The sequence below is a fragment of the Perna viridis genome, chromosome 5, assembly GCF_037379345.1.
Source record: "Perna viridis isolate PV_CMFRI_1.1 ecotype Kerala chromosome 5, ASM3737934v1, whole genome shotgun sequence".
Lineage (NCBI taxonomy): Eukaryota > Metazoa > Mollusca > Bivalvia > Mytilida > Mytilidae > Perna > Perna viridis.
Window position 1 is genome coordinate 3,643,959 of NC_142449.1, and position 21,960 is coordinate 3,665,918.

Below are 21,960 nucleotides of genomic sequence, written 5' to 3' on the forward strand. Positions count from 1 at the left end.
CTACATTTTCTTGTCTCAATATAATGCTTCAGTATTAAGAAGTAACAGCAATTGTTACTAAAACCCATTGCACAACTTTGCATCCCAGTTGTCTGAGATTGGTACAGTGTCAGGTCTTATTGGAATTTTGTTACAGTTCTTGGTTCCTTCCTTGTACAAATGAGGCAAACTAAATAGAATTATATGTAGGTCAGAGGAGATAAATAATGTCTCTTTAATGGATACAATATTATTGCCTTATTTGTAGTGATTGCATTTGCGTATGTTGTTAAGACGGCTGTTAACGTCATTTTTACACAATAAAAATATTGACGTTACTCTACATCCAGATTATATTTATATCCTGTTTGTTTATAGATTCAGGATGCAGTCAGTACATTTAACACAAGACTTCCCCTTCTGCTTTTTATAGACATTAGCAAGGATATTGAACTTTAAGAATGTGGCTCACTCTATTTTCCAAAAGCCTTTTCATAAAGAACTGGCAAGTCAATGTTTGTCAGTCTGTTTCATACCCCAGCCCCTATTGATATTTTGTTTGTTTTTTTTGTAAATATTTTTCATGTAATCTGTTGTGACAGAGCAGTTCTTAGTCCCATTGTCATTGCCAAGACTGATCAGGTGATTTGGTAGTGGCATCACTCTACTACATTTGATTGACTTTTTAACATCAGAGTCTAGAATTGTTCACTACTTAGCCAATAAATATGTTAATGAACTAAAACTGGTCAAACATAGGATTAATTGTAGTTCAAGTTAGAATTCATCATAATGACAGCTCACATCACTGGTTTTCTGTGCAATAACTTCACCAACAACAATAAAACAAAGAAATAAAACTGCAACAATTTATTGTTATGGTAACACAAATTTCTACATCTCTCTCACAACATCAGTTACATTTACATCATTTCTTACACATTGATTTCTCCTATAAATATTAAACATTTTGGACAAAGAATTTTCTTCACTGACATTGCCAGCTGTTCACACAGCTCGCCTTAACTTTAAATCAATGTAGTGCAAGTCTTTGAATGAAAGAATCAGACAGAAGAACTCAATATTTCAATATGCGTACCATCCAATTGAAGAATAAAAAGAATTTTCTACTTTTGCAAGTGAGAATTTTTAAATAAATGCATCAGAAATGATCAATCCAGAGCCAGATATCTATTTTTTTCCAACACTATGGAAATGTCTCCCAATTCCTGAAGAATTGCTGAGATCAAATGACCATCTGAAGGTTAATAGTTCACTTCTTACAAAGACTTGCACTTCAGCTGGTTTATTATTTATAATACAATGTCTTAGAATTAGCACTTAAAGTTATTAGGATTTACTTTTATAAACATTTAAACAATAAACAGTACAATTGAGAGAGATAGATGTTTTAGAAAAGAAATTAAGTGCAAGACTAAATGTTTATCTATTAAATAAGAACTGTTTCAAAATTGTAAATAAATCAAATTAAGAATTTTATGGAAAACATATACGATATACATATGGTATATTTTTTTGTGAACATTTTTTTTTATTTTCATATTTTTTAGACCAACAAATTTCAGTATTTTTTTTTGCATTTTTTTAATTCTTTTCATAGAATTTTTGCTCTTTTTTTAATTAAGAAAAAAAGGACACATTATTTGTTTTTTTATACATATTTTTGGTGGAATTATCATGCAAAGCAATATTCATTATTAACACATGACTGAAATCAAACATACAATAAATTTGATTATTCCCCTTGTTCACATAAATTCTCACAGATATTTTCTGACCACATAAATAACTTTTTCTCTCAACTCTTGATCTCACTCTGGAATTAGAAATTTGCACCAAAAATAAATAAAGAGATCTTAAAAAACTGTTTCCATACTATAAATTGAAAAAAAGATGCTCTGGTTGTTTTACAGAAATAACTAGATGGCATCTAATTCTTTTTCATTTCATAGTATGAAAACTGTTTTTGAAAAGGATTCATTTAATAATCGTTCAGAATCCAGACATGACTGGCGTAGTTAGCATATAACATGTTCTAATAGACAATTTATTTACAAAAAGACCCGCATTTATTATGGCAGAACTATATTTATTAGCTGTATTTGACTTCATATCATATTATCACAGATATTTTTCTAATTTATCAATTATGATGTCTCTTGCATAGATGATTATTTACAAGCATTTCATATTTCATATGAGTATTTATACAGTTGACTTCATATGGTTAGAAAACATGTGGAAAGAACCAGACAAGTCATTTATTTTACAATGTAATGGAAAAACTGGAAGGTAATATGAAAATGATTCTTTTTAAAATTCTGATTCTGTTTACTCTTCATGCAAATTTATTTGAAGCTAAGGGCTTTAAACACCCAACTTTAACTATGTCATAAAAAATTCAGGTGTGAGGCTTAAAGTTGATCTGTAACAATTGAATATGTCTTAAATCCTTTTGACAATTTGGTCATTTATACAAAATGATATGAAGCGCAACAATCTATAAGGAATCGACAATGTTTATCAATACTTCAAAAAGACCTTATTTGACTTCCTGTGTGAAAATTTCGAAAATAATTCAATCAGCCTTTAACTTAAAAGAAATACAAAATATGTATGATTCACACACACGGTTGATCTGTACACTACAACTTGCAGAAATTTCAAAATAAATACTTACACATGTATTAGTATCCTTGTATACATGTATTTCATAAGTAACCAGTTACTTGTATAGATATAAAACTTTCTTAAAATAAATCATTCTATTGTATTGCACACAATTTAAGCATCAAAAATTACCATCCATATTATATTGTTATGATTCTTGTTAATTGTCAGAAACACTTTTGTTACAAACTAAAATATCATTAAACTAAATCCTAATCTAATGAGATTTATTTATACAAGTACTTGCACCACACCATATTTTTCTCACATTAATTACAATCATGATACTAGCATTTGCATTTTAAGAGATAACTCACAGCTTTTATTTCTCCTATGAAAATTACTCCCCAACATCTTGAGCTTAAAAATCTTATTGTTCTCACTTAATGCTTATAGTACTGGAAGCACAACTCATTTACATATTACAATATACTTGTAGAGAGCAATGCAATGGTAAACTGATACAAAATGGAAAAATGCAAGCTTAATATACCTGATAAAATGTTGATGCTATTTTGTTAAAAGGATAAACATCAAATTTTACTAAAAATTACCACAATTGATTAAAACAGTTGGTATAATAAAACAAATTCTTTTTAACGGAAGTTTTGAATGGACATCAACAAGTTTTAACTTATAAACTGGAATAAAATATTTTAAAACACCTTAAAAAACTACAAATAAAACATTTATTGCTATTATCAGTTATTAGTGACTGCTGCCTCTGTTTGATGGGGTATGGATACGTCCTGACTTGTTATAAGGTTTACCACCTCCCATCTGATGGTTCAGAGTTCTGTTAAGTCGTTGTAAATTACGGCGAGAAAGTTTTTTACTTTCTGAATGTTTGAGAGACTTTTGAGAACTTTTCACAGTACTTATTTGTGCTTCCATGCCAGCTCTAGAAGCTATTGCATTAGGTTTCCTTGGAGCCTGTCTCACCACAGCATGTTTTGCTTGCCTTGGAGGGTTTTTCCTTGTTGCTGCCATTTCAGAATCATTGGAAGATTCAGATAAGTCACTTGCATCACCTGTGCTCCCAGAGCATCGACTGTTGTAGACGGACATGCTTGGATGTTCTATTAGTAAATTTTCCATAGGTGACATCTCAATGTTTGTTGGGCTAGTTCCCCCTGCTAGAAAACATGGTGGAGGTGTAATTATCCAACATTCATTATAACAACCTTTTTTTGAATGTAAACAGAATCGTGAAACAGGTGTTCCCTGAGAACACGGAGAACCATTGTTTGAGCTTCCCTGGTTGTCTGATTCACTATCACTACATGTTGGTGTTTGTATTAGTGAAGGTACAGGTGAGCTCTCTGCAAGCAGTTAAATCAAATTTTGTAGTCCAAATTTAAAGTTAAAGAACCAAAATCAACCGAAAAATAGAAAACAAACGTAGCAGTTAACATACATGTATGTTTATGTATAACCAGTTTTCTATGTTTTGTCGGTGATGCATGCTTAAAGTCTAAATTTTCAAAATATATAAATCATTTACTATTAAATTATATTTACACAAAAAAATTTTAATGAACAATGTGTATACAGATGATTTTCTATTATTTTGTTTTCCAGCAACTGTATCTTTGATTATATATGCACCTTTTAGTTTCCTTCAGTGTGAACATTGATTGTGCTTGAATTCATATTTTTGTTTTATTCTGATTCTTACATATCAGTCAAATTTGAAATGCAAAAACAGAATGTACTACATTGTGTGTGAATTACCTGGTACATCCACCATTATCCATTCTTGATCCTCCTCTGGTGCTGGCTTTGTTTGTAGATCAACCTCATTGTTTGGCTCGGGCTCAGTTGGTCCACCAAATAAAAAGTTTGTAACACTGCTAAGCATTTCAACTGTTACAAAAAAATATGAATCTTACAATCTCATATATTACAAGTATATAATATAGGTATGAATATATTTATGTAAATATGCTTTCATTACATTCCATTGTGCAATGATTTTAAAAGCTTTAGTTTTCATGCTTTGATTCTTATGTATGTACTAAGATGAAAATATTTTCAAAGGAAATTACTTCTTTGATTGATGCGAAAATGAAATTAATTTAATTAACACACAAGTTACATTGGTTAAAATAAAGAAATCATGAATATTGATGATGAATAAATTAGTTAATTTTAGTAACACAGAAGTCTGACCTTGAGAAGGAAATCAGAGGCTTACATTTTGCCAATTCATCAATAATTTTGAAAATAACCAACCGAATACAATGCTTCTTATATTTTGAACCATGAGATTTCATTCAAATTGGAAATCAATAACGAACGCGTTACGCCCTTTTAGAGGTATAATCCTTCGTTGTAAACAAAGGATTTTATACTTAAAGCTGGTTAAGTTAAAAAAAAAATCATCGAATATAAAACACACACTTGAAACTTTCAAGCAAATAATGTCATACATCAATGTAATTTCCAAGTCTTTATAAAAAAATCATTTTGCTGTAAACTAGTTTTTCATTCGTAAACGATCATAGGATTTGTTGACATATTTTGCTGGAAGCCATTATATATAAAACAAGGTCACAGCTGTCAAAATGAAAATTTGCTGAAAATGCAAGAAAAATGGGTTCTTGGTATTAATTTTGACTTACCGAATATTTCTTAATAGTAACCAAATTAATCTGCACCTGTTTTGTTCAAAAAGTTTCCGTTTCTAATCAGCAGGATCTGACCAAAGTTACTGCGTCACCTTCTGCTCAGCTGTTCAATCCAAACACCAGTCACGACGCCTTCACTTGTTCACAAGGCAGCTGTGTTTACGTTCGCATTCTTGCTTTTGATTGGTCAAATTAATATCATTGTTTCCTTATATGGGATATTATGCATATTCATCTATATAATTTAGGACGTATATGGCAACCAATATGCGCGCGCAAAACTTTTATCACGTGCTTGTGTTTTGATCAATAATTGATTTAAGTCCATAGCTAAGGGCCTACGTAAATAGTCGTTTAAAATTATGTGGGATGAAGATGCAGACAGAACAAACACATTAATCCAATAGAAAAATGCTTCTGAGGGAAAGTTTCAATTGCAATATTAAACCATTTTGAAAAATATCAGTGGTAATATTAAGAATACCATCAATTGTCACCAAGAAGTTTTGTCGGCCCCTCTCAAGGCTATTTTTATCAAATATGCAGAACAGGTGTTACAGGTTAAGAAATATTCTATTTAAAGTTACAAATTGAAAACAACAACAAGAGCCTGTCACAGCAGTGATCATCACATGTCTAATTCGTGAAATCTAAATTTGTTTGAAATTTATTCGAACTTTAATGGGCCTCGAAGGTATATGGCTATAATCATATGTCAATGGAAAAATATCAGTATAGTTTTCGAATATCATTCTTTTCTAACTGAAAAGTAGTGAAGTTTTCTTGTGGCAAGCCAAAGTGGACAAAAATCAATATTTTTGTAATAATAGAAAATGAAATTATAATATTAAAAAATCATTTTTAATATTAGAAAATGCTCTTTTTTGTCCACTTTGGCTTGCCATTTTTTTCCTGCTATTTTGCATTAATCAGAGGAGGGGGTCAAAGATCAATCGACCTCAAGACACTTTGATAAGTAATTTAAGTGGTATTTATTGTAGGTATTACAAGTAACTTATTTTAGGTATTATAAGTAACATGTAAAGATCACATGTATAGAATTTCAAGAATATAAAAAAAGAACTTTTCCGATAAAAGTTGACTATATTTAATCACCGAACAAAAATGCCCATAAAATTGGTTGCAGACATCGCAGAATATTACAATGAATATCTAAGTATTCTTTACAGAATAACAAAGAAGATAAATACAATCTTCTCGTCGATTCGATCTGCAGTGCATGAGCTTTACAAAATGGCCCGTTCATTGGAATAAACATCTTTCTTCCTTATACTCCTAGTCCAAATAATCATGCCGTCTTAATTGGGAGGCTAATTTTTATTTTGTTTGGTCGCCTCCCTGAGGCACGTCAGATAACAAAAAACAAAACAAAAAACAAAAAACAAGTAGTATCTTTAAAAAAGAAGATAGCCGAAGCATATCCTCGCTTTGTTAATATCCAGTTCTGGTTAAGATTTTATTTGGTGAACTGTGTGATCACTGTCATCACTGTGCTATGTTTCGTATTTCAATTATATTAATTATTGGTTCAACAAATAAACTATTTCCAATTATCGCCTCAGCGAAATTCACGATTATCTGGTCTAATATACTCCCTTGAATACAACCCTCAAAAATATGGCATACTTGTGTTATCTTGGTGGTATAAAAATATTTTCATTTTACATTGTATTTATATTTCCTGTAGAAATTGATGATTTGCCAACTTGAATTATTCCCCTTTAAATTATTAAAGGATTGCACAATATGTCCAATGCAGGCATAGAAAATCTAGAAATTTCTGTTCGTCGTAAGCCGTAATAATACATATTAATCACATTATAAGAGCTTACTGTATATGTTCATTTAGTGTCAAAGGCAATACATGTGCAGCATTTACAGATGTACAGGTACATATAATTTTCTGTTGAATCAGTTTAATATCTCAGCTCTGACATACAGCTGTATAGAGTGAGTTGCATTTTATACAATATACCTAGGGAATAATGTTTAATATTTCATGATTATTTAATACCTGCTTTACAGTTTTCTTTTTTAAAGAGAAGAAAGTGAAAATCTAAACATTCTTATAAAAATATATGATTAATTACAGGTCTATGGTAAACTTTTCCCCTATGAGAGAATCTCCTTTTGACAGTATGGTACATATATATATATATATTAAAGCTTCATATTATAGCACTTATTGGAGAGGTTTCAATCTCTAGCTGTGATATATCATGTAAGCAAGGATATGAAATGAAGTACTACAAAAAAGGAGACTGCTAAGTTATATACGTAATTTACTATATTTACACAGGTACCATAGATCAGAGAAAAATATTGTCTATGGTGTTGTAAGTAAATTCTTAAGATGAATAATTATTTTAAATTTATCATTATACATTTGTAAAATATCAGTGAGATAATTTTCAAGTTTGAGAATATTTTTGTATGTTCTATATGTTCTCAGTTTCTTACTGCTTTAAAGTTGTTTTTGTTTCAAACTCACTCTTCATAGATTTTACTGTTTTTGAATGTCACATTTTTCAAAGATATATTAAATTGATTTGATTCTTGATTATTAGAGTTAAGTATATTAAATTTCTTAAGAATGTTTTGAGATGAGCTTAACCAGCAGTTTTGACTATTTTCAACCATTAGTAAATTTTCTGCAAGTGCATGGGATAAAAGGTTATCACCAGTTTTATCCTTTTTATGTCTGGTCCAATATTTTAACAGAGACGAAACAATGTCAATATTCATTGGATCTACCTTACCCACCATACAAGGCCAATGTGCTTGTCAAGTAAGCAATTACCATCACTTGGCATCCATTTCGTTGTTCTCATCTCTTGTTGTACGTCCTCATCGTCTTCTTTAACAATTTTTCAAAACTCTTCTCATCTGACACTACTTGACCAAGTAGATTCCCAAACTTGGTATGAATGTTCATTGGGGTATCCTGCATAGAACAATGATGGGGAATTTTGATTCATCAAAAAATATGGCTACAATTATAAAGAATAGAACTAAGAGGTCAGATATAAGTTTTTTGCACATATCTCCCAAAACCATGAAGCCAAATTTTGACAGGGTAAAAGCGTTCAGCAGGTGAGATCCATCTGTTGTTAAAATTTTCATTTTAATCAGTTAATCATGTTCAAGTTATTGCCCTTTTTGACATTTTATCCCTAAATTAATGTTATTTCTTTAAAAAATCTTCTCCCCTAAAACTACTAGACCAATAAGAACCAAACTAAATATGAACATTCCTTAGGGTATTTGTCATAGATCTGATATGGGGATTTTTGATAAAAAAAACCCAAAAAAACACTGTTACCAAAAATGGAACAAAGGGGTCAGTCAGAAGTTTTTCTCATATACATGTATCTCCAAAATCATTAGGTGGAGCCAAATTCTTTCAATTGCTGAAATGATCCTTATTATAAGGCCTACAAAAGTCTGCATGGGATCAAAGTTGTCGGGCAACTCCTTGTTAGAGTTTTTGCCCTTGAAAGGTGAAAAATGATCTTTTTTTTTTTCTTTTTTTTTTTTACAGTTTTCAGCCAATATCTTGAAAACTATGATAGATAAAAAGAATGATAATTCATACCAAAGTTCTCTTTGAGTCGAATTGTCAGACAACACCTTGTTAGAGTTATTGCCCATGAAGGGCAAAAATTTAGCCAGGTGAATGATTCAGGCTCTCGGGAGCCACTTGTTAACAGATAAAATGTATAGGCATAGTTTTAAGTTGCTCTTTTGTAAACTATTCATAAGTCTTACATGTATCTTTGATTCACTACATAAGAAATTATATTCAATTTGAATCTGTATAAATTATGTCTGAAAGTTATACTGTACTTATTTCATTTTTAAATTGAACTCATGCTATAGAAATATACAGTTTGTAATACCAAATAATATTTCTGCTTTTACAATATAGTACAGTTGATTTTGATATTACTGTATTCTTTCAGGTAATGGTAATAAGTTTTCTGGCTAGGAAACAAGATGTCTGCTTGCCTGTACCACTCCAATAAATGTGGATTTGACAATGTCACACGTGATATACAGAGGTCCAAGATCTTGCCTACCCCTCATTCAAAGAGACTTGCCATGTGTGTTTGCTCTTGTAGAATGAAAAGTAAGCATATTTATGGATTTAACACAGAAATAATGTGACATGTATCAGTTTATTCAAGTGTATTAGTACAAGCAAATATAGTAAACACATTTACATACAAAACTAATGGTTGGATTTGGAAAGAAGCTAAATAGCTTATACAGAGTTCTGTTTCCTTCAGAGTAAACTTGCAGGAAAATGCTTGTAAGTCAAATGCTGTGTAGAATAATTTGTTAACTGACTAGCGAAAAAAAAAATTAATAGAATGAATTAGTGAAGAGATGCAGTACATTAAAGTCAGGCATTTTTTGATAATAAACTTCTGAACTTCTACGTAATAGGTACATCAATTGCGGTAGAAAATGTGGTTTCATTTCATAATAGAATTTGATTTATCAGTTTATTTGGATCTGTTTCATTTGTTTTTTCTTTTAGTTTTATCCTTGTATTCCTTGTATTCAATTTCAATTTCAAATATTTTATTGAATAAACAAAGGGATTGGATAACAGGCTATTCCTATGCACTTCCTCTCCCAACATTACAAGATGGAACATAATGTTCAATTTTATATACATATAAAATATCAAGCTATTAACACAATTCGAAAAACAAAATGTGTGGAGAAGGAATACAACATACGGTATCATTGAAACTCAAGATACTTGTTAAATGTAAGAGAAAGTTGTGCCACTATTATACAAGTACATGTAGTATTAAGAAATAGAGAATATGTGATTGTTTATTATATTCCATCATTTTTCTGATTATTTAAGATTGGCTAAAATATTTTTTGAAAATATGATAAGAAGGAAAAAAAACATAAGTTAAAAAAAATAGCCTGGAGAAAGTTCCCTAGTTTTTACAGCCTGGTATCTAAAACCGTGCAAAATTCTTCAGATCTAAAGTCGCTGCAGTGCACAGTTTGGACAAATCCAAAAATAATGATAGTTGTCTTCTATTTCCTTACCACATTCACACTGCGAGCTCTCATACAGATGTGCTTGAAATAAGTGATGCATTAGATCATGATAATCATCAGCAGTATTTATCTGGGATATGAAATGTTTCGAAATAAAACTTTGAAGGTACCCAATTAGAGCCTTGTGAACAAGAATATGCTTCTGTTTCCTATACATATTGTGCAGTGAGTCCCAACTAAAAAGTTCTTTATACAATTTAGATCTAGAGGTTCTTTTGCACATGCCAGATACAATTCTAGCTGCTTCATATTGAACAGATCTAGAGGCTCTTCTGCACAATTCTAGCTGCTCCATATAATATTTCCATATTCTAATGTAGGTTGGATAAACCTGATTTAAAGTTGAGCAAAAATGACTTGTAATTTTTTCCAGGGCCAATCAAAAGCAAAAAAAAAAATTTTGTCATCTCTGCATGGCACCTTACACATAATAGACAGCATGATTTATTTTTTTGTCGTTTTTTTTTTAAAGACAAACTTTTTTTTCCTCTCCGGTGATTAGTCAAATTATTTTTTCCCTCATTTTCCAGAAACAAATTTTGTTTCCAAAAAATCCATAGCCCCCCTCCCCCAGAAAATCAAATGGTTGTTGCCTTAGCATTCACAATATATTGAGGAGAGAGAAAGGCTTTTGAGTACATCTCACCGATGTGATCTTTCTGCAGACCTCTGGCATTATGGCTTGTGACAATTAGTCTCCTCAAGTGGAGTATTGTTCATATGTATGAAGTTGGACAGTCAATATCAGTGTATTAATGGATAGAAGACAATTATCCATCTATAGGCATGGCCAGTCACTTTTTTGACTTCAGGCCTTTTTCAGCCTTTTACATAGTAGCAATAGATTGATACAATGCAGAACATATTTAAAAAAATCTTCATGGTTTGTCTTTGAAAAGTCTGATTCTAATATGATGTCCTATAAACATCAAATGATATATTACCTGATACATGGCAATTCAGAATTTCAGATACAGAAATAATCTTTTTTTAATATCAGTATAGAAATAGGTATGGTGTAGGACTGATATACACATGGTTGGCCTTATATTAGTAGTGTATACCTCGCTTACCATGGTATAAAATAACTGATTATAAAGACCCAGCCCATGTGTAAATAAGTACAACAAAATACCCCATGAATGTTTCTTGATCAATTCACCTCATCAAATGTTTTGATGGAAGTCTAAAATTTCTAAGTCAATTTTCCAAAAAGTGAATCTATGTTAGTCAGTCACAGTAGAATTGGAAAATTGTTGTTAGTATGGACAAAATTTGGGCAAAAAAATGACATATTTGTCTGAAAAATCTCTGGATAGATCTCTGTGTATGTTTGCTTACAGGGTTTAATATGTCAAATGAAACAACACAAGAAGAACTTCAGAATATGGCAGCTTTTCTTGATAGATGTACACAAACAGAGAACTGGCCAGTATCTCTTAATAACTTACTACGATCTGAGCTGAATGATGTCTGTTTAGATAAATACAGTGCTTGTGTACTCACTGTGGTGCTTTACAGAGCTGTTAAACATAAGCATTATGGTTTACTGGAATCACTTATGAGAAAGAAACAAAATACACCCAAGAAAGGAGTACCAGATAGAATGACCTCAGTCCAGTTCAACTATATGATAAACAAAAAATGGAAAAATAGTACCTATAAGATTGAACTGATTGTACCATTGTTTGCTGGCAATTTAAAGAAATTTGAGAATGATGAAAGAATTAAGCAGCTTAGAAATGAGCATAAAGATGTCGTTCTCAGAATCTGTCATACAGAAAACGGACAGTATATGGAACAGAATATGAAGAAAATGAAGATCAAATTAGGTGGAAAAGATGAGCATGAAGTGAAAAGAGTTGGACAGGAGATGATCAAGATTGGTGGTTGTATCCAGAAAGAATTAGATATGAAACGCATGGTATTTATTCAAGATCTGAATTAGTTGATAGCGCTGATACAAGTAGCTTTTGTCCATTCATGAAAACTTTGAGAACACTATATCCATTCATAAAGCCCTTGAGAACACTATAGAATTGAAATCTTCAATCCAGATACATACATATATGTTCTTAGCTCCTAGAAAAGTCTAGAACTTTATTGCTTTTCAAGGTCAATTGTTAAAGTTTATTCAGAATCAAATATTTACATAGTGAGGGGATGACACTTTTTGTAACCTTTGGTATTAATCTTTTCCTAATTGGATGCATGTCAAAATGTTTGAAATTTTTTTATTTTTTTTCAAAGTTAGCCATTCTGCAGTTTCTTTAAAATCCAAAGGATACTTATTTCTTTTAAAATGTAAAATTATTTTTCTTTAACAGGTAAAATATGTTAGTGCAATTTTTTTTTTTATATAAATCTTAAGTGTCTGGAAACAATACAGACATGCAAGAATTGTGAAAAGTATCCTTCATCATGGTTAAATCAAGCTACATGTATATATAGTGATTATTGTTTGGATCGAATGGTTTCACTTTCTTGAAAAGCAGTAGATTTATAGTGATCATGCTGTCTAAACATTCATTTGTCCACCCATTCATTTGTCCACCCATTCATTCATCCACCCATTCATTCGTCCACCCATTCATTCATCCACACATTGATTCGTTCACCCATTCATTCGTCCACCCATTCATTCATCTGCCCTCCGTTATTTTTATATGCCTGTATGTTTAGACAGGATGTATTATAATACTCAGGTCTCTACTTTCATTTTCACACTTTCGCATAATACATGTAATTCCAAAAACCTGCTAACAAACTTTGATGAATTGTTTCCTTCTATTGATGTGGCATCAGTACCGTTTTGATTTTTCTAAAAATTTCTTATTTTTCTGTTATGAGTTATTGGACTTTATTCATAAAATAGCGGATTAATTATCCGTTTTTAGACTATAAATCAAAAACCTTTCAAGCAATGTCAATGGAACTTTAGTGGATCATCTAAGCTCACTTTCAATTTTTTTGAAAGTTTTCCTGTTTACAGTTTAGAATTAAGGGTGTGTTATTGTATAATGTTTGTTTTTCTTCTGATTTTGATTATTCCTTTTTTGATTTGTTCCTTATTTAATTCTTGTAAATTACTGTATCAGCAGATTTGATGCATTTTGGACTATTTTTTGCATTATTAGGGGTCAAAGGGGCCACACCCAAAAAAATAGACTTTCTTATTTTTGGTCCGATTTAAAAAAATAACTTTTTATTGGATTCCTTATGAAAATCCCTGCTTGTATTTTTCAACCAGATTTAAAATATCTCTTACAGCTTTTGAGTTATAAGGGGTTAAAGGGGCCACACTGCAAAACATTGACTTTTTATTTTTGATCTGATTTTGAAAATATTTATTTGAATTTCAAATTTTGTTCAATATAGTGTCCAACCCAGTTGTAGTATCCATAATGAATTGTAAGACCCTATGCTTAAGTATGTCAAAAACCAATAATTGTGTCTACACTTGCCCCATTTATTCAGGGTTTGACCACTGTGGTTGTATCATGCTATGCTCTGTGAAACTTTTTATTATATATTTGTGTCTAACATTAAATCACAATCAAAATACAGAGCTGTAACGAGTTTGTGTCCATATTTGCCCAATCTTTGTAGGGTTTCAATCTATTTAGCCATATCTAGCAGTGCTTCAAAAAGCACTTTATTCCATCTGAGTGAGTTGAAAGAGTAATCAAGGGAACCAAGGTTATAGTGTTTTCTGGTGTAACATGTCAGTTGTGATATGAACACTCCATACGCAGGTGCTGAAGGGATGTTGCCACAGATGATAGGAAAGTTGACAATTTTGAATGAAAACAGACATACACAACAAAGAACATAAAGTAACTAAAATCATACATACAAAGTAACAAAAGCAAATAAGAAACTCTGACTCCACTAAAAACTGGGAGCATGGACCAGGTGCACCAGTAGGGTAAGCGTCATCTACTTTTCTAGAAGGGTTTCCTTTTGCAAACCATGGACTTTCTCATCTAACTTTCAGCACTTTAGCCCTCAAAATAATGTTAAAGTGTCTTTTCCTTATACTGTTACATTACATGTATCATTATGGTAATTATTGGATTTATTTTTTATTATTAATTCTATTCTGACCAACAAATTAAATTAAATTCTAAATCTTCAGACATTTAATGGTCAAAAATCAGTATAAAATATTTAGGCTTCCTATTCCTATTTGTCTGTAAAATGGAATTGAGTTATCTCCCTTCACTACTATCATGTAATCATTGGTTAGATTATATTTTACCTACAGCTTGAGTATGGAAGAAGAAAAAGACAGTGGAATCGTTCACACATCATCACTGACAATTATGGCAATGACAATTTAGAAGGAAATTTGACGCAAATATCATGTAAGTTTATACTTTAAGTGCTTTTTTGTTTATGAATCAGGCAAAATGTTGATAAGGTGTGGGACATGAAGAAAATAATACACAGATTTTCTTGCAATATCCAAGTATTTATACCTTATAACCTCCAGAGTAACCATCAAAGTGTTTATAAAGTTTTCCTTGTTCAGATATTGATAGGTCAAATTTTGTTGAAAAATTTTCCACTCTTTTTCGCTATATTAGCAAAAAAAATACCTACATCTCAGATGCTTCAGTGTAAAAATAGCTTTTTGGTTGTTTTCTAGATGTATTGAATACATTTGAGGCAAAAATGACTAAATTGAGAAAGTTGATGTGCCACCCACTGCCTGATTCTTACACAGAATAGTATTTAAGTATTTTCCACCTTAATATTTTTATTTAGCTGCGAAAAATTGAGGTAAAATACATGTAATGGTATTGTGTTCATTATCTGTGTTGTCATCGTGCAAGATACATGTACTTGGTTTTCTTGCAATAACTTGAATATTAGTGTGTGTTTCTTGAAAAAAAAGTTTCTTACTACACAAGGAAGGTTGGTATTAATTTTGTAGGTATTTATCTTAACCCATTTCATAATAATGGCCAAACAGAGCAACTAAACAAGCCTTTTGTACAATTACATTTGTAAGTTACATGTATTTAACTCATGTACATTTGTATGGATCTCTATAAAATCTATACCTCTAAGGTCAGACTAATTTAAATGATATAAAACTTTGTATCACATTGGTTGTTTGAACTTTAAAAAGTCTTTAGTTTACAGGTTTTGTCAAATAAAGGGTGAATTCTAGACCAATATTTCTTATCCTTGAGTATGACAGGATTTCTTCGGTCATTTCAGTGGATCATAAAAGTTCCTTAGAAGATTTTTACACGAGGAGGGTGGAGTCCAATCGGATAAGGTATGTACATCTAACTTGTCAAAACAGCTCTTTTAGAGGAGAAGGATACTGATACAACACCATAACTTGGGAGGTTAGTAGGGATACTGATACACCACCATAAATTGGGAGGTTAGGAGGGATACTGATACACCACCATAAGTTGGGAGGTTAGTAGGGATACTGATACACCATGATAATATTGGAGGTTAGGAAAGATATTGATACACCACCATAAGTTGGGAGGTTAGGAGGGATACTGATACACCACCATAAGTTGGGAGGTTAGTAGGGATACTGATACACCATGATAATATTGGAGTTTAGGAAAGATATTGATACACCACCATAAGTTGGGAGGTTAGTAGGGATACTGATACACCACCATAAGTTTGGAGGTTAGTAGGGATACTGATACACCACCATAAGTTGGGAGGTTAGGAGGGATACTGATACACCACTATAAGTTGGGAGGTTAGTAGGGATACTGATACACCATGATAATATTGGAGTTTAGGAAAGATATTGATACACCACCATAAGTTGGGAGGTTAGGATGGATACTGATACACCACCATAAGTTGGGAGGTTAGTAGGGATACTGATACACCATGATAATATTGGAGGTTAGGAAAGATATTGATACACCACCATAAGTTGGGAGGTTAGTAGGGATACTGATACACCACCATAAGTTGGGAGGTTAGGAGGGATACTGATACACCATTATAATATTGGAGGTTAGGAAAGATACTGATACACCACCATAAGTGGGGAGGTTAGGAAGGATACTGATACACCACCATAAGTTGGGAGGTTAGGAGGGATACTGATACACCATGATAATATTGGAGATTAGGAAAGATATTGATACACCACCATAAGTTGGGAGGTTAGGAGGGATACTGAAGATTAAAACTCTTTTTTTTTCAATAAATCAATTAACTGTATAAACATTTTAACACTTTTACTCACATCTTCTGAAATGCATTTTTCTGATAAGAGCACATTTGTAAGGAATTAAAGCTTTGTTTAGTCTTATGCAAAGTTTTTAAATAATAAATCAAACAGTATCTACCTTTTATGCATTACACAACAATTTTTCTCTTTCTACAGTGGTAAACCAAAGTCTAATCCATTGAAAGATGGACACTGTATTAACTGTTTGGATATCTTTTCTTCCCTGAAAGATGCTGGGGAATGTGTATATCACCCTGGATTTATTGGTAAGTCACAATAAAAGGGACAGCTTATTATTTACATCATCATCATATATCAGGAGATGGATAGCTTAATCAACCCACAGGATTCACTTAATAACACAGTTATCTTTGGGTGTTTTTCACAATAAATCATTTTCATACAACCACAAAAAAATTGTGGTATATCGGTATGGCAATGCCAGCATCATGATCTGCAGATACTTTATTCCTGTGCAATAACTTGAATATCAAGTAGTGGACCTTGATAAAATTTTACAAGAAGATGGTATAAATTTTGGTGGTTATTACCCTTTCAGTTTTGGAATAAAGGGCCCAAAGGGAATGAAAAAATAGCAGTTCCAAAATTTAACTGCATCACCTCACGTATAAGATAATGATTCTCAGTAATATAGTAACACAATGTTCTATACTCCAAAAGTCAGACTGGTTTGACCTTCAACATTTAGATATTATGGACTGAAAAGGCAAAATAGAAGAGTTTTACATGTTTCCACACATTGACATGAGTAAAGTTCTATGAATCTTCTTGAAATTGTTCTTTTTGGCCCTTAATTCCTAAAAGATAAGCACCTTAACTCTTTTTACTTTCCTATTTTGGTATGAAACCTAGTAGATTTTTTTTTTTTTCGTGACTCGTGCATTTCACTTAAGTATTTGCTTGAAGGCAAGTGTTGGTTTTTGGTCTCTTTGACCTCAAACAATGTCATGGATATGGTAATCACCCCAAAGTCTATCTCAGCTTGACAGTATACACATATACTTTAGTTTTAAGATGCTTGCTTTTGGCCCTATTTGTCCCTCATTTTTAAACAGTAAGGGTTATAACTCTCCAAAACCACAACAAAAAAGAATAATCAATGCCTTTCTCTTTTGATATTGAACTTTATGGTGGTCTGAATTAAGGCTTTTTCTTTAACTAATGTTTAAATTACTTGTTTTCATGTTTAACTGCAAATTTTAAAGTTCTTTGACCAATGATTCTGGTCAGAATTATGTCAAGCATTTAATCACAATCAAAACTTAGAGTTGCATAAAGTTTGGATGTTGTGTTCACATTTGTCCTAACTTATTTGGCAGTCATATCAAGCTGCATCCTGCAAAGCATTTTATTAATTATTTGGAGATAATGTTTCTTGAGAATGTAAATATCATTGTAGTAATAATTGTGATATGATTGAACTACCATAGAAGCTGTGAGCCTCCTTCCCACACACAACATTGTACATATGACATTGTTTTATTTAGTTTCAAGATCCCCATTAACCACAATAACTTTTATTATTACAATTATATGTTTTTTTACTCGTGGTTAGGTCCCTGTTGAAGATGAAGATAAAAATTGACTGTAAATGTATATTAGCTGTAACAGCGGAAAATTCCTGGTAATATGTTTTCATCCAAGTGGCAAATTGCAAAATAAATCACGCATTTTTGACCAGTGACCATCATTGTAAAAATAAATTTACAGTTGTAGAAAAATATTGGGTGTATTGATCTTGTTATTGAATTTGTAACTTTATTATATCATTTACAGGACGTGACAACAAATGGACTTGTTGTGACAAAGAAACTTCAGTGGATCACCCAACTTATCAAGTTCACACCGATACTGGGTAGGTCATCACATGAGTTCAGTGACATTATTGGTACTATCTGAGGTGTCAATAGTCATAGCACTAGAGAATGTTGGGTTATAGCCATTCAAACACTATGATTACTTTTTTCCTAGTACACACTACCAAACTGGTACCTACAAGAGCTTATTTGAATGATATATATATTTCTCACATTCTAAGCCAGTGATTAAAAATGCACATGACTTTTTATCCACCAGGCAGTGATTAAATTTCTGCGACAGTTTTTCTACCATTCTACCTTTTCCAAGGTTTCGACAGATTTCATGGGAGAAACAGATTCTCCTTAAGCCATTCTTCATTTATATTATTTCTCCACTCTCCATATGGTAAAATTATAATCACTAAAGGTAGCATGTTGAAAAACAATACAATTGAAAATTCTCCTAATAACAATTTTAAGGGTCATTTGGTATCAGTGTCATTACAGAAATTCTAGCTATCATCTGTCTATGACAATACCAGTAGTTATGGGAGAAGCAGTGAGCTTTTATATACAATGCAACACAATAACACATCAACCAATTGCCCCTTTGTATTTCAACCAATCAGTGTCTGAGAACTCAAATCAGTCAAAACACAAAACTAAGAATTGGTGGTTTTTGAATAGTAAATTCAATATTGTTAACTCATTTTCTGCACTTTTCTTTCCTGCATATTAGCATTTGTTAATTGACTTTGAGTTCTGGTGAAAATATTTGGAAAGGTAAAAGAAAAATTAAGTTATAGCACTATGAGCTTTCCATACACCAATCCTAATCAGACTGGTCTGGACTTGGTCAACTGATCTCTTTTGTTGCCTCCCACATTATAATGCCTATAGAATCCAATCTAAGTTGTTCAGACTCAGGCTGCAGACCAGTATTATCTTACAGAGTAATATTTTGGAGGCATTTGTGTTGCCTATAGAAGTGATGTTAAACATTCTTAAATTTTCATTTTTAACCTTATGAGCAACTTCGGCTATATCTTTTAAGTTTTATTTATAATATGTACAAATTCCAGAAATAAAACATTGCACGAATATTTGAAACATATTATGTGTGATGTAAAAAAATATGCACACCAAAACTGACAGCTAATGGCACAATGGCACAAATTCAAAAATAAAAAAAAATATTTTGGTCACTTTTGATCATGTAGGAAAATATTCTGTATGATTTTGAATTTCATTTTGAATGTTGATACATGGTCTCTGTAATCTAACCTATTTAGATTTTTCTTGTAAATAAAACGTAGTATAGATTACTAACTTAGACATTTTCATAATTACAAACTAGTTATAACGGTATATTGTTAAGCCATTTTTATGACTGTATAACTTGTATTGTAGGTGTAGTACAGGAATTCATAATTGGAGACATGGAAAAGATTTAAAGAAGACTAGGAAACACAGAAGTAAATTATCTCCTAATGAGGGGAATTCTTCCATGGACTGGATTATCTCCTAATGAGGAGAATTCTTCCATGGACTGGATTATTATTTAAGATATTAACAGAACTATACAATGTTTGCATATCATTTCATTCCAAGTTTCTGCTTCAACCCTCAGTAGTATGAAGTCATCAGATGAGACAAATATGTATGTGAATAAGGATGAAGAGAGTTGTGATTGTTAAAAATTAATTCATTTTAATGTCACTACCACATATATGTTTTGAGTGATTCATTTTACATCTTTTGGGACTATTTCCATTGTTCATGTTTATTGTTACATGTCCTGTTTATTTGTACTTTGTTCACTTTGTTTATGTTAACTATTGTTTGGTACAGCTACTGGCTACCTGTTGTTACAAACTGTTTACATACTTTTTAATAATTATTCTTTAATGGTACATTCATCCTTTTAGTTTAATCAAATCTGAAGGAAGGTTTTGTAGTCAACAAATGTAGTCACAAAGTAAAACTGAAAGTGTATGTGCAATCATTATAATTTAATAAGTAAATAACCATCACAAATAAAACCCTGTACACTTTCATTATCTCTTTGCAGGTTTTATATATACTGGAGACAGTTAAATAAGAAAAATGTTATATTAGTTTGATGAACAGTGAAATAATAATTGTTTTAGAGAGTGTTTGAAAATTTTGAAATTTTGAAAAATTTGAAAAAAAAGTTGTATAAACAACAATTGTTGTAATCGATCGTACACAGTAGCTTTGGCTTAATATGAATAAATGTAAAATACCCATGTTGTTTGTACAATGCATGAAGTTGTATTTTAATTTATAAATTAATACATCTTAAATTTATTATAATGAATGTTACCTTTTTATATTGCAAATATCATGAGAATTGATAGCAAAAGTTTATTGTTGATCTGATTTTGATGTTTCAGATAACAACAGTGCAGGCAGTTACTGATTTCTGTAATATTACTTACAAAATGTAATATTACACAGATTTTTTTTTTTTTCTAGGCAACGCAAAACTTTTGTGTCAAAATTTTGAATACTACTCATTATAATTAATATATCAGTAGTACTGGTAATCTTGTTAAGATTTTTTAGGTGCTTGACATTGAGTTAAAGCTGGTGTTTCGACCCCCCCCCCCCATTTAGATTTTGAATAGTTTCTTATATCTGTATAAGAAGAACCCCAGGTCTAGTTAGTGGTCTGGGTTCTTAAATTTCACATAATAATTTAGTGTTAATTGTCAATTCTATAGTATTAAGACAATGTAAGGGAGGTATATCTAACTTAACCACGATGTTGCCTGTATTACACATAAAAGTTATACATGTATTACCTGTTTCAATAATTGCCAGGACTGATCTATGTGTTCTTAATTAACTCTCTTTTAAGAACTTTTATACATCTGTCTGTCTAGATGGGCAGTATTTTTGTATACCTGTATCAGTCCTTCTGTAGTTCACACTCGGTACAATATGTCAGAGTTGTTGTTACCAATTTATGTGTGCTTTCTTTTGATTTTATAAATTTTGGCCTTTATTTTTGAGTTACAGGACTTTATTCATACAAAATGTACTCAACTAGCTCATGCAATGTTCTTATTTAAACAGAAAAAAAATAATTAAGTAGGTGTTCTTTGTCATGCTTAATCTAACCATCATATTTCTTGTCTTGATGGTCCAGTTGGTCGTAAACTCAACATAAAAAAAATTAATGAAATTTATACTAGACTATGTGTTTTGATCTTCCACATTTTCAATTTTCACTATAATTAAAATATGAATATTTGGTCATATTTGCCCATTTCAAATTTTTAATTTGTGTCAGAAATGCATTTAGTCAAAATAAAGCTATATTCAGAGCTGTTTCATACTTGAATGTTGTGTCTATACTTTACCCAACTGTTCAGGCTGCAACCTCTTTGCTCGTATTTAGCTGCATTTTGCATACAATATTTTTTTTCTCAGACAAATTCACTTGTATTTTATACCTTACTCTGAAGTGAAAGGT

At 31.4% G+C, this 21,960-nt stretch overlaps 2 protein-coding genes across 7 annotated transcripts; one reads left to right on the plus strand and one right to left on the minus strand.

The window, feature by feature from the left end:
- Nucleotides 1-834: 834 nt before the first annotated feature.
- On the minus strand, nucleotides 835-5,451 carry LOC148615635 (uncharacterized). Of its 3 annotated transcripts, none has more exons than XM_088582082.1 (3): nucleotides 5,331-5,451; nucleotides 4,405-4,536; nucleotides 835-3,992 (listed from the first exon to the last, which is right to left on the minus strand). In XM_088582082.1, the coding sequence occupies exons 2-3, from the start codon at nucleotides 4,529-4,531 to the stop codon at nucleotides 3,379-3,381; spliced, it is 741 nt and encodes a 246-aa protein (XP_088438208.1). In that variant the 5' UTR covers nucleotides 4,532-4,536; nucleotides 5,331-5,451; the 3' UTR covers nucleotides 835-3,378. The 3 variants fall into 3 exon arrangements, with proteins under 3 accessions (XP_088438208.1, XP_088438209.1, XP_088438207.1); XM_088582083.1 differs by having other exon boundaries at nucleotides 835-3,806; nucleotides 5,295-5,451; XM_088582081.1 differs by having other exon boundaries at nucleotides 5,295-5,451.
- A 1,703-nt stretch (nucleotides 5,452-7,154) lies between these two features.
- LOC148615636 (uncharacterized) lies at nucleotides 7,155-21,815 on the plus strand. Of its 4 annotated transcripts, none has more exons than XM_088582076.1 (9): nucleotides 7,155-7,271; nucleotides 7,621-7,657; nucleotides 9,284-9,450; nucleotides 11,753-12,333; nucleotides 14,677-14,776; nucleotides 15,639-15,699; nucleotides 16,795-16,904; nucleotides 18,436-18,514; nucleotides 19,869-21,815. In XM_088582076.1, exons 3-9 carry the CDS (start codon nucleotides 9,318-9,320, stop codon nucleotides 19,984-19,986), a joined length of 1,182 nt encoding a protein of 393 aa, XP_088438202.1. In that variant the 5' UTR covers nucleotides 7,155-7,271; nucleotides 7,621-7,657; nucleotides 9,284-9,317; the 3' UTR covers nucleotides 19,987-21,815. The 4 variants fall into 4 exon arrangements, with proteins under 4 accessions (XP_088438202.1, XP_088438201.1, XP_088438203.1 ...); XM_088582075.1 differs by having other exon boundaries at nucleotides 7,155-7,210; XM_088582077.1 differs by lacking the exon at nucleotides 7,621-7,657.
- Nucleotides 21,816-21,960: the final 145 nt, after the last annotated feature.

Coding starts and splice junctions, on each gene's coding strand:
- LOC148615635 (XM_088582082.1), bottom strand. CDS start 4,531: ATGCTTAGCAGTGTTACAAACTTTTTATTTGGTGGACCAACTGAGCCC. Junction 3,993..4,404: donor GATAATGGTGGATGTACCAG/GTAATTCACACA, acceptor AACTGCTTGCAG/AGAGCTCACCTGTACCTTCA.
- LOC148615636 (XM_088582076.1), top strand. CDS start 9,318: ATGTCTGCTTGCCTGTACCACTCCAATAAATGTGGATTTGACAATGTC. Junction 14,777..15,638: donor AAATTTGACGCAAATATCAT/GTAAGTTTATAC, acceptor CGGTCATTTCAG/TGGATCATAAAAGTTCCTTA. Junction 15,700..16,794: donor GTGGAGTCCAATCGGATAAG/GTATGTACATCT, acceptor CTCTTTCTACAG/TGGTAAACCAAAGTCTAATC.